This window comes from Palaemon carinicauda, chromosome 8, assembly GCF_036898095.1.
Source record: "Palaemon carinicauda isolate YSFRI2023 chromosome 8, ASM3689809v2, whole genome shotgun sequence".
Taxonomy (NCBI): Eukaryota; Metazoa; Arthropoda; class Malacostraca; order Decapoda; family Palaemonidae; genus Palaemon; species Palaemon carinicauda.
The window spans coordinates 38,273,064-38,289,401 of record NC_090732.1 but is presented as its reverse complement, the minus strand read 5'-3'; the positions used below and the strand labels follow the sequence as shown (position 1 = coordinate 38,289,401).

Here is a 16,338-nt window from a genome sequence, read left to right as displayed (position 1 = left end):
TAGGTATATGGACGTCGGCTAGAAAACCACTCAAAAATTTTACTTGTTTAGAGAGGATGGGTGACACATTCTGCCCCCACTATGTGATAGAAGTAAAGGGTTAAACATAAAGTCAATGACCCTTCTTACTAACGAAATTTAAGCATATATTACTGAAACTTGACAAAAGGACTAAATCATTGTTTTGAGTTGCAATGGATCATAATGAAACTCAAGCTAATCAAATTAGAGAATAGAATATATGTCCTTTTAAACCACAAACTTAATTTTTGGAGGGAGTTGATGTTAGCATCTCTTTTACTAGTCATCTAATGAAAGTCATCTTTTGGGGATTTTTTTTTTTTTTTTTTTTTTTTTGTAGCAGTGTTTATAAAATGGGATTAAATAATTTTGAAGTGATTTATTCATTGCCATACCAAATATTTGTATGTATCCAATAATTGTTTCTGTATATACTGTGAGTTTAATTTTATATATATATATATATATATATATATATATATATATATATATATATATATATATATATATATATATATTGTATCAAATATATTAGTAGTATTATAAATACAAACAACCTTGATGAGTACATATATCATTACATCAGCACAGTACTAAGAAATTATTTTCTTTATTCCTTGGAAACACCAGAAAGGGACGATGATGTTTGTCTGTTACCTAACGATGCTGGTGACTGCACTGATTATGAAGAACGGTGGTTCTTTGATATCACAACGAATGAATGCAAGTCATTTGTCTATGGTGGATGCAAGGGTAATGGCAATAACTTTGAATCCCTTCGAGAATGTCAGAACTTCTGCTGGAGTCGTAGAGGCATTGTGACGGAAGTAGAAGAGTTCAACATAGGTTAGTGTCTAATTACCCTAGTTTCTGGGCTGAACAAATATAGAAGAATAAGTTTCGTAACCTTGAGTTACCATTTATTAATCTTCAACAGATCACTGTTTCCTTGAGAGCAGCCAGGGAACATGTTCCAACCACCAAGCTTACTTCCACTATGATAGCAGTTCAGGAGTTTGCAGACAATTCTTGTATGGTGGTTGTGGTGGAAATGAAAACAGATTTTTGACTAGCCAAGAATGTGAAAATAAGTGTGGTGATGCAATTGGTAAGATTAATGCCTCTGTTTTTTATAATGAATTGAATGTTGTCTTTTCTTCTTGATATTCCAGAGATGAATTTCAATAACTAATTATTATTACTGTCTGGTTAAAAAAAATATACTTCATGCAATGATAATTTGGTAATGGAGGAATCTGCATCAATAAATCACCTTTTATATATGGATATTTTTCATGTGACTGTTTCCTAGTAATATATGAATATATGTAAAATTAAATTAATTCACTATATCAATTTCATTAGATGTGTGTAAACTGCCCAGGGTCGTTGGACCATGCAGTGGAAGCTTCCGTCAATATTATTATGACAGTGATGCAGATGAGTGCTATGAGTTTGATTATGGAGGCTGCCAAGGCAACAAAAACCGGTAAGATGTAGAGCTGTTCTTTTCTTCGTTACCCATTTAAGTCTCTCTCTCTCTCTCTCTCTCTCTCTCTCTCTCTCTCTCTCTCTCTCTCTCTCTCTCTCTCTCAGTAAGACCACAAGACATTCATATTATTCCTGCTCTTAAGCACAAATCTACTGTCATCTACAGAGTCAATTAATTTTTTGAATTATAGATTAAGAGTTTAATAGTTTTCATGAATAACTTGATTCATCATTCAGTTTAAAGAAGTGAATGGTTTTCATAAATAACTTGATTCATCATTCATCATCAAATTTCAGGTTTGATGCTCTACACCTGTGTCAGCAAAGATGTAAACAGAAGCAGCATGTTGTAACAACTACAACTTCAGCTTACACTCCACCTTATAAAACAATACCTGAAGGTAATGATTTGAAAATTGCAGACGAGATGATGACTTTTATATTATGTGAATTACAATGTGCTATAACTTCTAAAATGAAATCCAAAATGTCTTATTGTAGCTCTTCTCACACTTTTGAAACCGAAGATCTTTTACTTTTATAAGTTATGCATTTTTATATCTCTCCCATTACAGAATCAGATCAGGGTCTTCTAGAGATATGTAAACTACCAGTGGAAACAGGAAACTGCCGTGCATCTATTCCAAGCTGGTACTATAATGAAGAAACTCAACGTTGTATTGGGTTCTCATACGGGGGATGCGGAGGAAATGCGAATCGATTCCAGTCAGTGGAACTTTGTGAACGCCAGTGTGGTAAATACCGTGACCAAGGTAAAGTAAATTCAGAAACTTGTTTCTTTATTTGCATCTGTCCATTTTGAATTGGTTTAGAGTTATATGGGGGAAAGATGCAAATCTTATTTGACATTTGTCAAAATAATGTCTTTATTTTTAGCAATGAAAGGATGAGCAGAAGATGTAGCTTGCAACCATCTCCTTGCTAGCATTAACTTTAATTGATGTTGATGTAACCTTTAAAAAAATCTTAATTGACAGAATTTGGAATGTTTTGCATGAAGGATAAAATAGAAATTAACTTTGAAAAACCCTTAAAATGCAGGAAAGTTTGGTGCTCAACTTTTGTAAAAATCAAAAAACAAAAATAGTATGCATGTAATTGTAAAGAATTTAGAAATTGCCAGATAACAATTATAAAGCTATTCACAAGCAACTGAGTCACTACTAGATAAAAAAAAGTAATTATCATACTCTGATATATGAATACGATCGAAAACATTTTCCTTATTCAATAAACAGAAATTTTCAATGAAATTTATCAAAGATGGTGAGATAAATTTTCGGGATATGCACAGTGCTAACATTTATTAATATTCATAAGGCCATAACCAAATTCAACCTTCACTGTAATGATAATAGTTAATCATTCAAGTTTAATTCCTTCAGATGATACGTAGTGTTAGCCTTTGAAGTAACACACAAAGATATTTAAAATGTGAATGCTTATGCATTATGTAGAGCGTATATAATATGTATCTATACATAATAAAGAAAGAATAGTGAACATTTTGTTATAACTTTGTAAATCACATGCATGAGATTTCACATGCAGTTAAAAATATAACACACCAGTTATAATGGTAAAGTGCAGTTTTGTAACTAGAAATCTAAACCATGAAGGTTGATAATGAAATAGAATAATAGAAACCATAAGGTAAGCTGACAAGTTTGTCATTTTTTTTTCTAAATGACAGACATCTGCAAGCTTCCAAAGAGCCCTGGTCCTTGTAGTGAGTCATTCCGCAAATGGTATCATGATCCTTACGAGCGCAGATGCAAATCATTCCTTTACAGTGGTTGTGAAGGCAATGGAAACAGATTTTCCACTGAGCAGGAATGTGAAACAGAATGTATTTACTACGATACCATTCTTCCAGAAGGAAATGACACTGCTGAAGCTAAAACCAGTAAGAGACTCAGTGCTGCTAAGTATTAGGTCCTTTTTGCTGTAACCAAATTAGACATTAGATTCCTGAATAATCCCAATGTTTCGAATGTTTCAAGCTATATTAGCTTTAAGTTTTTAATTATACGTAGTTGAATAGCACAAATCATTATGGTATTTATTATTATTATAAAACCATAGTGTACTGGTTTTTGTCCTGTTGAAACATTTGAGCCTTTAGAGTTCCAAGTCATGAGAAACTGAACAACCATGCATTTTTATTCTAAAAATTAATGAAAGATAATACCAGAATCATAATTTCGAATGGGAAAGCAGAATATACAAGTTAAAATTTTACCTTGTTTGTTGCATTGATTAACAAATATCTATTTTGCTGTTGAAGTTTAGAATTTACTTTTTAAAAACTTATCCACATTGAAAAGACTCTCATTTGAAATTCTACTTCCGATCCAAACTCAGAAACTTAAATAATTAGATAAATAGATAAATACATATATAGGGGGTTTTATGATTAATATATATCAATTAATAAATTTATCTTTTAAAAGATGATCAATCATATGTTCTAACTTTGGAAGAATTTCAACTAGGAAAAATATAGGAAGATTAGGGCCTTTATATGTAGATAATTTCTTCCTTTTCAGTAATTTTTGCTTTGTATTCTTAGTTTTCTGACTTAATTTACTTGCTAAACTTTAGGTAGCATTTCAAAGACTTTTGCATACCCTCGCTCCTTTATAATTATGGCTCCACAGGACAAAGGCCAATTCTATACATTTAATTTAAACTTTGCACTGCATCAGTAAACGTCAGAATTAGTTCTTCTGAAACTCACAATACAGTTGCTTATTGCTTACTTGTTTAGAAGCCAAACCACACAGATGATATTGAAAGTCCCAGTCAATCCTTCTAAGAAGGATATTGTCAAGAATAACTATAGCTTCAACCCTTTTATAGAAAAGCAGGAATACATTAGAAATAAAACTATCTTATTTGTAGTATTGCGTAACATAAACTACATTTTTTGCACATTTAATCATGAAAAATATTCCACAACTGAAATCAACTGTTTAAGATATTTCAGTGATAAAAGTAATAGATAAATGTTTCAGATTGCATGATTTCATAGAACTTGTAACTGAATATGTAACTGATACTAAACATTATTACTTTCACAAATGAGCCCCCTTTTAATGTTGGTGCTACCTATGGACATTAATCGATAAACAATTGTTTATTTCACCTCCTATAATTATCTATGCTATGATGCATATTGTTAATCATGTCTTGCTCTTACAACCATCTGTGTGGAGTGTGCTTCAAAAGTACAATGCTCCTTATATTTGAATAATAATCAACATTTTCAGCAGTTATTCAAAGATTGCAAACCATATTATAGTCACTAAAATAGTCTATGGGTGTGTTAAACTTACAGTTCAATGTATGAATAAATGATCTAGATTGCAAACAGATTTTCAAAATATGTATTTTATAATCGTACAAACACAATTTGAATAACCTAGTATTTCTGTGTATTTGCACTTTATAAGATTAGAAATGGGTGTAATTAAGAATATTACTAAAGTGAATTCCGAATGTAACCATCCCTTGTAATTGCTAAAGTAATGATTTGGAATATTCTATCTCTTTTGGTGAATTTAAGCATATATAATAGAATTAAAAGAAATCATATGACATTCAGTTAATAAGAAATAGAAGATATCTTCAATGAATATGAAAAAAAAAAATATTGTTTTGGAGTGAAATGTTATAATTCAAATAATAATTGCCAAAAATTTTGAAAATGTGATTTCATGGAGCCATTTTTTCATACATTAGAAACCTCTTTATTGAGTAAATTTGGAAATGAAAGAAAGCTATTAAAAACTAATTAAGCATGGAATGTTCTATTAGATAGATGCCAATATTTGGCAAGGGGGACCTGTTTGATACACCCATTTAAGACCTACTTGCCACTAATATCATATTTCCTTACTAGTGATATGTGAATTGGATGGTGACCCTGGGCCTTGTTTAGATGGCTTCAAGCGATGGCATTTCAGCAAAGAGTATGGCTCATGTATAGCTTTTCTGTATGGCGGATGTAGTGGCAATCAAAACCGCTTTAAAAACTTTAATACTTGCACCCAATTCTGTTCTTCTGCCATCGAAAAGTATCGTAGATGTAAGTGAGAGGTTTAGACAGTAATACCTAATCTAAGTGTTAATTCTAACGTCATAACAAATTTCACATATTGTTTATTTGTTTGAAGAGTTTATATCCTTTTCATATACATTTGGACATTTTAAGTAATTCAACCTAAGAAAATATCTCTTTCTAAAGACATTACAGAGACCATGCACTATATATCATATAGAATCGATTAGAACTCGTTAAATCATTCTGTGTGGTAGCCAACGCACAGTGTTGAAATATCGATATATTTAGGTTTAATTTGTGCTGCATAAGATCAACTCTTGCATGTGACTCATGACAGTAATCTTTTATTTCTCTTTGGCATGGACTTAACAAGTATCTTTTATGTATTCCTTCTATTTATTTTTTCATTGTGGGTATTTATCGCAGAAGGTTAATTGGTTTAATGGTCAACTCTCTGTTACCAAATACTTTTTTGCTTAAACTTATAGATGATACCAAGTTCAAAGAAGCCATGTTCAATACAAAATGTTTCTTACATTATATCCTAATATAACAATATAAGGTTGTCTTCATTTCAAGGAAATTTCTCATGGATTGATAGAATCTAAAATCATACTCATAGGGCTGTTTATAGTCCCTTGTCCTCCTTCAGCGCTCATCAATGTTGATGATTAGATCACAAAAGTCTCAAGAGAGAGCCCTTATTGCTGTGCATGCATGCAAATCACTATGATTTCATATATGCAAAGTATATTTAGATATTGCACTGGAGAATATCACTTAATTGTATAGCAAAGAATTACAATAGTTTCCTCGTCAATTATCTTTAAAATGTTTAGCATGCCGTTATATCTTTGTTTTTTATTTTTTTTTTATTTCTCTGTCAGTTTTCTATTTTCAATATATTTGCTGATTTTTATTTCACAGTGGCTTACTATACAGTAGAAGGTGAAATTGATTAAAAACATTTTGGCTCTAGAGGCATAGAGAAGATAACTGTCATTAAAGACGTTTGTTCCAAAATTCTATGAAAAGTAAAACTGTTTTGTTTCTAAGGTTGAATGAAAATATCCTATCTCTGACAATTTGTTTAATAATAGTAAATATACTAATTTCAAAAATGGAAATATCAGCTTCACATTCACTAAAATTGAATCTTTTCTTTTCAATTTCATTTTGCATTAGCAGGATCATATTTTCTCTTGGCTAGCATGTTTGATATCTTTTCTTTGCATGTGATTTTGACAGTAGGAATTTTATTTTCTAAACTAGAATGCATATGTTTCTCATGAATTTTTCTCTTACATAAGCAATTACTCCTAAGTTGGTAATTTGTGGAATTAATTTTATAGATTTTTTGGAGAAGGAACCAGTCACAATTTCTACTTGTGGATGGTTTATTATCTTCATAGATTCAGATGGTGGTTTTAGCCCTTGGCGTGCATTCCTTAAATTTTCTTTAGTAAAAGTGAAATTTCCACTCAAAGGCAATTAATTTTAAAATATTACAAAGCTGTCTTAGGTTTCTGGTTTGGTTTAATTCTTAAGTCCTCTTTTTCCTTATAGATTAACCAGTTAATAAATTTTTCACCCCATACGGATTTTCCATATGACATAGAATTTTAGCTAACAAGTTCTTTCAAAAATTGGTCATTAGGATATCTGTTTACCTACAGTAATTGTCTGAGTTACTAATGAATTTTGAGTAAGAATTTTACGCGTAGATCAACATCTGTGTGAAGAAAGCTTTGAAATCCTAGTATGTTTCATAAGAGAAGACAAGAAGTAGCCTATCCAAAAACATACCTGTTTGACACAGTAGTCACCTTGAATGATAAACGTGATATTGAGATGTGGCGGGATGTCACAAGAATAAATCCCACACCCTTGAATCACTAACTGACAAATTTCTTTTCAATACAAACTTTCCCCTTACGTTATCAGCAGCGGGACTCTTAGACAACGAGGACATAAAAACAAAACATAACCTTAATACCATATTTCTTACAAACTTAAAATAAACCATAAACCAAATTAATCACAAACTATTTCTTACAAACTAAACCTAATCATAAACTTGGAGACTAAACATACAATAAACTAACACCATCCAAATAAACAGAAAAACAAAAACTAATAAAACTTAAAATTAACTGCACACCACCAACACCAAAATAAATATATGTGTATATATATTATGGGGCACCAACACTGTCGTCCACCCAAAGCCGAACTGTCTTTTACGGCAAATTACCACAGCTCTGTGGGTAACACACTACACTGTGTGGTAATTTGCCACAACTGCCTCCCTGATTGAGGTAGTAGTTATCATCGTCATTGTCAAAATCATCATCATCATCATCACCATAATCATCAATCGGAAGTTCATTCAATCCGGATCATCAACAATTATCTAATTCTGAGTGGTCGTATCAAGTTCCTTATTAAAAGCCAGGTCGTCAACAATCAATTTCACATAAAAATTCTCTCCAAAGGAGGAAATACGGCCTGCAAATGAAAAAAAGAAAAACACGAACACTCATAACTAACTAAACTATCGCACTGTAATCAAAGATAAATAATAAATTGCTCCTATCATTCACAATCATGACAAGCAAATATAAACAAAACTGTACTTACTCAAAAAATAATCAGACACTTCCACGCTGGTAAAAGAATCAAAATTATAATCCGGCATTCACAAACACAACTGCCTCTAGCTGCAGTCAAATCAAAATAATCATTCTACCAAGACATGCACCACTCTCCTAACCTAGCTAAAAACATAAACAAACAACCTCATTTATACCAACAGTCTTTCTCACAACAAACAATCGATGCACTAACTACCTCTTGCTCGCTGACACACACACACACTCTCTCTCTCTCTCTCTCTCTCTCTCTCTCTCTCTCTCTCTCTCTCTCTCTCTCTCTCTCTCTCTCTCTCTCTCTCGGATTTGGCAAACAACAAAAATAAATAAAAATAAAAAAAATCAATCCACAGACAGACTGGATTGAACTCATGTTCCAACAGAAAGGCCTTTGATAGGTTCTAAAAAGTTCACAGTAAGTCCACATTAGCAAAATGTCCAAGCTGATTCTGAAAGAAATTGTCAAGAGAACAAAACCAATGTGGATGTCTTCAATTTATAGGGGAAAAATTAGGAAGGAGACTAAAAATTTGTAAAATTATATTTTCTTCAGCTGTGAAAGAAATTTACTTGAGGAGTGGTAAGTACAGTTTAAATAATAATAGTAATGATAATAATTTTTTGATGAAAAAAGTCACATGTAGCTCCATATATGAAATTTCAGAAATATGTGATATCTAAAATGTTACAAGTTACTTTTTGTGCTACACTTCCTTGACTTAGTCCACTTCGCAACTTATTTAATTCCTCCTATTTTTTTAAAACTATAATCCCAGGTACTGCTCATTGACATGTTAAAAGATATTAGGTATTTTATTTTTTTTTCACAACAGAACTTGACACTCAAGACATTCTAGTACCCTTCTCTATGGTAATAAGGATTTTTTTCACAAGAACTGTATACCAAATTGGTTAAAAAATTACTATCTGTGTATTCTATTTAAGGCATGAGAATATTTTATTCAGCTATAATTCCAATTTTAACACATGAATGTATAGATTATTGATATTTTCAATTGCAATGTATCTAAGGTATATAACTTTCATACAAAAACAAATTCTTCTTCAAATAATAAGATTCTCTTCAAGAATAGTATATGCAAACTTCTTAATTACTGCGATTTATCTGAAAGCTTTGGCTTCATTCTTATATTTGCTTTTTTAATTCTCATGAGATTTATCTTTTATTGTCAACCTGAGAATTTTTTTTTACAAAAGAAATTTTGATCACAGCTACTACAATTGAATCTGGTCTAGACGTAACTTCCCCATCAAGCTTTACACAACCTGATAGTCATTGCCATGAAGCAGCCATTACATGTCAACTCTTACAGGCAAGTGCTTTATTCTTCTCTTAAATAAAATATTTTTAATATTCAGATATTGAAAATTTAACCATGTATAAATATTAGGAAGATAGTGTATCAACTGAGGGGAATAAACAGTTTTTTTTATATATATATATAATTTCAGTGCCCATATGGTATCCAGAAGAGAGTGGACTATGATGGATGTGAACAGTGTTCTTGCTATGACCCCTGCGAAGAAATGCGCTGTGCTAATGGCACTCAGTGTGCTGTAGACTTGCATCCCGTCAGTCAAAATTCTGTTGAAACTCGTGTTCAGGCAGTATGCAGAAAAAGTAAGTTTTTACTCTATATTTCGCATATGAGAAATTAATTCAGAGCTCAGCCATCAAGTCAAATGTATTTCACATGTACATTTACAATATTTTACTGTTAAAAGATTAGAGTAGTTATCTTTTAATGAAGGATGCTTGCAGTTTGACTTTATAAAATTTTTACTTTAGAAAGAGAGCATTACATTTGATTATTTAGATTAGTAGGACCATGACACTTTTCCCGATTTTATTAAGTTATTTACTTGTGAGGGGTTACTGCTTACAGTGTTTTTTCTACAGCACACTGTAGAGAGTACTGAAGTTTTTTTTCAGTGACCCTTTGGCCCCTTGCTTCATTGTTTCTTTCCCTTTGGTCTCCTCCAGCCCCGTTGTCCAACTTACCAAACCTTACTGTAATCCAATTTTAAGATATATTTTAAAACAAATCCTTTTTTTTTTGGATTTTTTTAAAATAAATACTTCTTATGATATTTTTTTCATTACAAATCCTTCTTGGGATATCTTTGTAAATAAAATCCTTCTTGTGATATATTTCTAAATAGATTCTGTATGGGGGTATATTTTAAAAGTAAATTATTTCATGTGATATATTTTCCAAACAAATCCTTCTTGTGCTACATTTTCAAAACAAGTGTTTTGTGGGATTTATTCTCAAATCAAGTCTTTCATAGGATTTATTTTCAAAACAAATTCTTTTTGGGATATATTTTCAAAATAAATCCTTCTTATAATATGTTTTCAAAACAAATTCTTCTTTTGATATATTTTCAAAACAAATCCTTCTTTGGATATACAGTATATTCAAAACAATTGCTTCTTGGGATATATTTTTCAAACAAATCCTTCTTTGGATATATTTTCAAAATAAATCATTTTTGGGATATATTTTTAAAAAAAATCCTTCTTTGGATTTATTTTCAAAACAAATCCTTCTTGGGAGTCCTGTGACAGCCTGAAAATTGGATTCAAAGGACTGGTAAGAATAATTTTGACCAGTAAAATAAAATTAAATATCAGAAGATGTAATTTTTCGTTACTTTCGTCGATAGATGCTTACTCAGACGTTCAATACTCAGACTCCATTCTAAGAAACAAAGATAGAAAGAAAGTTTAATGCAGTTCATGTCATTGTTGCCCATCCATTTTACAGTAAACAAGGAAGGAGACTGTCCACCCGTAAGTGGAAGAACTAGTCAATGTGAGAGTGAATGTGACAATGATTCTGGATGTTCAGGAGATCTGAAATGCTGCTATAATGGATGTGGAAATTCTTGTCTAGCTCCTGTAGAAGATGAGCCTGCGTACACCAGACCACCTTTCCAAACTACTCCATTGCAAGGTATGAATACTTTTACTAAATTGTCATATTTCTTTTTTTTTATTTGGAGATATTACATGTTTATATTATCTCTTACTTATCCATCTGATTACTGACCATTTTTTTTTTCAGTGACCGGAACACCACCAAGAATTGTAAGGATTGACCCAAAGGTGAATGCAGAGGAAAATTATGTAGTAAGCCTGAGGTGCGAGACCATCGGTGCCCCCACGCCTAAGGTCACTTGGTTTAGAGGAAATTATGAGGTTAGTTATAAGTAAAAATGCTGTAAAAATATCATTCAAATTAGGAGTAGGACAACATAATTGAAAAGAGATTTAAAGATCACGAGAGAATGTGAAGAATATTTCCTTATTGTTTCGTAAGAAAAAAAATATTGATCCATGAATATCTTTGACAATTTACTACTTATCAGTCTACTAGTGTATATACCCAAGAAATGACACTTTTAACAGGTTGATACAGAGGGAGGATCTAGCAGGTTCCGAGTATTGCCTAATGGATCACTACAAATAGTTAACATTGAAAAGAGTGATGCTGGTGAATATCGCTGCAAAGCTACAAATAGTCTTGGTACAGCAGAGAAAACAACAAGCTTCACTGTTGACGGTAAAGAGAACACCATCTTTAGGGGAATGAATTTTCCTTTTTACATTAACTATAATCCTTATTGAACAATCAATCACTGGCTTATCCCTTCCCTTCATAGAATATTTTGATTTTAATAGCTATTTTTGTATGTAAAATAGCTTAAAAAATATGACAAGAAAGCTTAGACCAGGAGCATTCTTTACCTTCGAGTACCAATGTGCTATTTGCATGACCGAGTTGAATTATAGCATCTAAAACATCATAACATTAAAAATGCCAGCTTTTGATTCTTGCAATATCATAAGTATAACTAATTTCGTTTGTGAATTGATTGTTGAATAAGATGAGATATTTACGGAAATCTTTAATTCTTTACTGTAGGTGTTTGGTTTGCTGATAACATGAATGTTTTAGTAATTTTGAGCTAATTCAATTAGTTTTGTGCTGTAGCCTGCCTCCAAAATTGGGCTTGGTTTTAAGGTATTTCTAGTAGCTTTCAATTATTTAAACAGCTTTCCATCTGCATGAATTAATGAGTTAACATTATTCAGAACAAAAACTTGATCTTTGAATATAGATCCAATAGTGAATCTAGTAACAAGTAGACTAACCTAATTTCTTCTTTCATGTATTTGCTTAATTATTTTAATTTCTTTCCATTTGAGTGAAGATAAAAACCCTAACATTATGATTTTAGCTTTTAGAAACTTATTTCAGATATGCTTTGCACTAATTTACATTGGGTTAAACATATGGTAGTAGTTTCAGCAATGGTGTGGTTTTATGAGAATGCACTAATTTAAATTGCATGTCAGATCCCAAGGAACGCCCACCGGAAGTGATCCCATGGAATCCTGAAAAACCTGTGGTTTCTCTCGGCAGCCCTTCTGTTCTATACTGTCGTTCTGTTGGATGGCCTCGCCCCTCCATTCATTGGTGGCGCGGAAATTCTATGGTTCCACTTTCCTCAGAACAGTTTGAAGTATACCGAGATGGTTCTCTTGGAATTCGTGTTGTTACACTGCGAACCCTTGGACCTTATACTTGCCAGGCTTATAACGGTCGAGGTCGAGCAGTTTCCCAAACACTAATCTTACGTGGTCTTGGCCCAGTTTATAACACACCTAGCATGGATCGTAGCTTTTTAGAATACATTGTTGATCCCCCTAAAGCACCTCCTACCACACGTCCACCTCCCCCTACTACACCTTCCACACCATTCCCTGCATTCCTTCCTGGTCAACGTCCTTACTGGCCTGAATTCCATCCACCTCCAACTAAAGCTCCTTCCGTCATATTGCAACCAGCAACACGGCCTTACATAGGTAAAGTAATTAGCATGTACTGTATGTCTTATATGAATTACGAATAAAGTTGTTAAGTTCTAATCAATCCTTTTGATCCTTGCTTTTTTAACATCTCATTAAGAGGAATAATACATAGATAAATGGACTTCAGATATTTATCACTCAATATCCAGCAGATACAATATTTGACCATAATAAAATTTGATTTTACATTTGTTCATTATCTTAGAATTGCTTATCCTATCAACATATAGTGAGAGTTATCTAACATTTCCCTTAACCTTTCAGTTCCACTACGTGCTATTATTCGAATGAACACAACACAGTTTACTCCACAGTCAACAATAAGAATACCATGTGATGTCAGGGGTTATCCAACACCTGTCATAACATGGTACAAAGGAGATACAACAATTGAATCTTCAGAAAAATATATAATAGAAGGTAAGTCTTGTTAGGAGTTTATCTCAGTTTTAATTGTGTAACAATGATGAACAAAAGTTGACAAAATCCCCATATCTCTAAATCGATAATAATCATCTTTTTAAATATTCGTTTTAGGATTTTTTTTTTTTATGTGAGCTTGAATATGCTGTGTAGTATAATTATCACAGGTTTGCCTGATAAACAGTTGTGATGAGAATGTTATCTTAGACTTTTGGCCTTGGATTTGTTGAACACTAGATTATGAGTATAATTTTTTTATGAAGGATAGTGTTTATTGAAGGAAGTTTTGCTTCTAGATACCAGTGGGAAAAAAGTTTGTGATAAGTTGATGATGAAAGTAAATTTTCTCAAAAGTGAGTGTATAATATGAAGTGAGAACCTGTAATATATGATCAGAATTAGTGTATGCGATGGAATAGTGAGTATGGTTAATTTATTTAAATCTATTGCAGTATGGAGTGAGGGGAGAAATTAATTCTTGATAAGCTATGGGGAGAAATTCTGTGGTCTCGTTGAGAATGTGAAATGTAAAAATTGTATAAAGACATCAATGTAAGTGGGTTGTTCAGCTGGAGCTTTTGCATCAATGTCGAGTGTTCACAAAGTACTGAAATTATAATACAAGTTTGTTGACTAAGATTCAATGGACCATTATAATTTCCATTTCTTGATCTTTGAGTTCTAATCTTATCATTTTTTCCTATTTTTCTTTTTATCAAAATTAAAATTCTAAACTTTTTAAACTCCTATTAGTAAAAGTAAGAATTGACTACCATGTTAAAGGTGCATTTTATGTGAAAATGTTTCATAAACAAAATAAATTTCATAAATGGAACTGGATTCTGAAAAGGATGTAGTTAGCCCTGGGGTCATTCTACAAACCTTAGCTAATATAGAAATTCACTGCACTTACACTTAAATATGCACTACATTAACAGAACAAACATAATCTAGAGAAACAAGATCAAACTATTGTGTAGCACATTTTACATTAAATAGTCATTACTACTTCCCTTTAGCAAGCAGCAAGTCTCTTGCTGTTATGACACCTAAATAAGTGGAAAATAATGTTTGAGTATCACCAAACATAAATTATCAATTACATGTGCACGGAATAGTGGAGAATAAAGAAATATACAGTATTCAGTTCTGTAAATTGAAAACAATCAAGCCAAGGTTAATATGAAAGCACACTGCACATATATGGTTAAACCAGTCTGGTTATTCTACAAACTATGAATCTTTTTATTCTTCTATTGGACAGGACTGAGTCTAAATTAGTGTGAAATTCACTTTGACAATCAGACTCAGATTCAATCCTTCATATTCTGACCTCATACCAAAGAGTATCAGTATTGAGGAGAGAGCTCCCACTTGAGACCCTTCAACCTCCATCCAGGTACATTGGGGATTGCTGGAAGATAATAATTTGATCTTAAACTACTATGAGATTCAGGGCCTCTGTAACACGGTTTTTTGGACTTTGCTCCTTATCAAAGCATCGGGTGTAGCTGAAAGTTGACATATGTATATTTTACAACCACACACAAATTTTGTCAGCATTATCAATAACCTAAACCCGATGGTTTTAATTTTTATAGAGTAAAAATGATCCAGCCGACGCCATGGCCAGTGATACCGAGCCAAGAGTCGAAAACATTCATTACGTAAGCAATGTAAACACCTTTGGACAAAATTTTGCCCCGCCCATCCACCAGACACCCATTCACCTTCTTCCATCTGCTCTGAAACCCATAACAGTCAAGAATGGCTAACAGGATTTGAAATTGCCCCCGTGGTTGCAAACCTGCATTTGTCTTACGACTTGCAACTTTATACAGTCATGAGAAAGCCCTTGGCCATATCTATTATAGCCTGAATAGGTAATTATTCAGTTTCTAGTTTAAATCCAATGTTTATGGTCTGATTTGTATTTAGCGTAACATGATTATAATACTTGTAAGGTCATTCAGGCTTTTGAACATTTCCATTAACTATTCACTATGCCACCAAGAGAGAGAGAGAGAGAGAGAGAGAGAGAGAGAGAGAGAGAGAGAGAGAGAGAGAGATTGTATGTAAACAGTCTTTATATAACTTTTTTTGTTAAAATAAGATTTTTGTGCTAAAATCTCCATCAGACCAACGGATCATCCGATATAATTTTTTTTCTTCTTCTTAGGCCGTACGAACGTGCTGGCTATGTTTTGGGCATGACTGCATTTTGTAAATGAATCATGAATAGTTTTAGGAGTTTTATTTGTACATCTAATGGGAATCTATAAAAGTAAAGTGAACATAATTCATTTATCCTTTAGAATATTTACTACATGTAGCAAAACAAATAGTAGTAAAGATGATAATGTAATGAAGGAATGATACCATACTTTATCTTTAGCTTCAACGTCGGCAATAACATACCCAGTTGCCATAATTTGTCAGCTTAATGAAATAACCTATCATCTAATGTTAAACTTAATTTCTGAGGAGGCCATGGCTTATTGCACAGTGAAAAAACATGACAAAGACTTTATGAATGGCGGAACAATACATAGATGTGGGTGGGGTATCAGTGCTGGCGTAGTAATACTACTGTAGCAGTACTGCCGCAACAGTCGTATGCATGAATTAAACGTTTAGGCCAACTGCTGGGATCATTGAGGATCATTTAGCACTTCTTACAACTACTCGAGAAATGAGTTTTTATAGCCAGAATTTGAATTTTCTGATCCAACAATGCCCATGATAGCCTTCAGTGTTATCCT

At 32.5% G+C, this 16,338-nt stretch overlaps 1 protein-coding gene across 9 annotated transcripts in view; it reads left to right on the top strand.

The window, feature by feature from the left end:
• The window catches only part of Ppn (Papilin), a 359,463-nt gene that overhangs the window by 334,181 nt on the left and 8,944 nt on the right, over positions 1–16,338 (top strand). For 6 of the 9 annotated variants that reach the window (XM_068378581.1, XM_068378575.1, XM_068378576.1 and 3 more), the window contains 14 exons: positions 652–867; positions 959–1,129; positions 1,387–1,510; positions 1,810–1,913; positions 2,088–2,285; positions 3,227–3,439; positions 5,438–5,623; positions 9,484–9,584; positions 9,724–9,892; positions 11,043–11,231; positions 11,343–11,476; positions 11,687–11,840; positions 12,638–13,147; positions 13,418–13,573. In XM_068378581.1, the coding sequence (XP_068234682.1) occupies positions 652–867; positions 959–1,129; positions 1,387–1,510; positions 1,810–1,913; positions 2,088–2,285; positions 3,227–3,439; positions 5,438–5,623; positions 9,484–9,584; positions 9,724–9,892; positions 11,043–11,231; positions 11,343–11,476; positions 11,687–11,840; positions 12,638–13,147; positions 13,418–13,573 (2,625 nt within the window). The remainder of the gene's footprint in view (positions 1–651; positions 868–958; positions 1,130–1,386; positions 1,511–1,809; positions 1,914–2,087; positions 2,286–3,226; positions 3,440–5,437; positions 5,624–9,483; positions 9,585–9,723; positions 9,893–11,042; positions 11,232–11,342; positions 11,477–11,686; positions 11,841–12,637; positions 13,148–13,417; positions 13,574–16,338) is intronic. The other 3 variants (XM_068378577.1, XM_068378580.1, XM_068378579.1) reach the window with 3 other exon arrangements.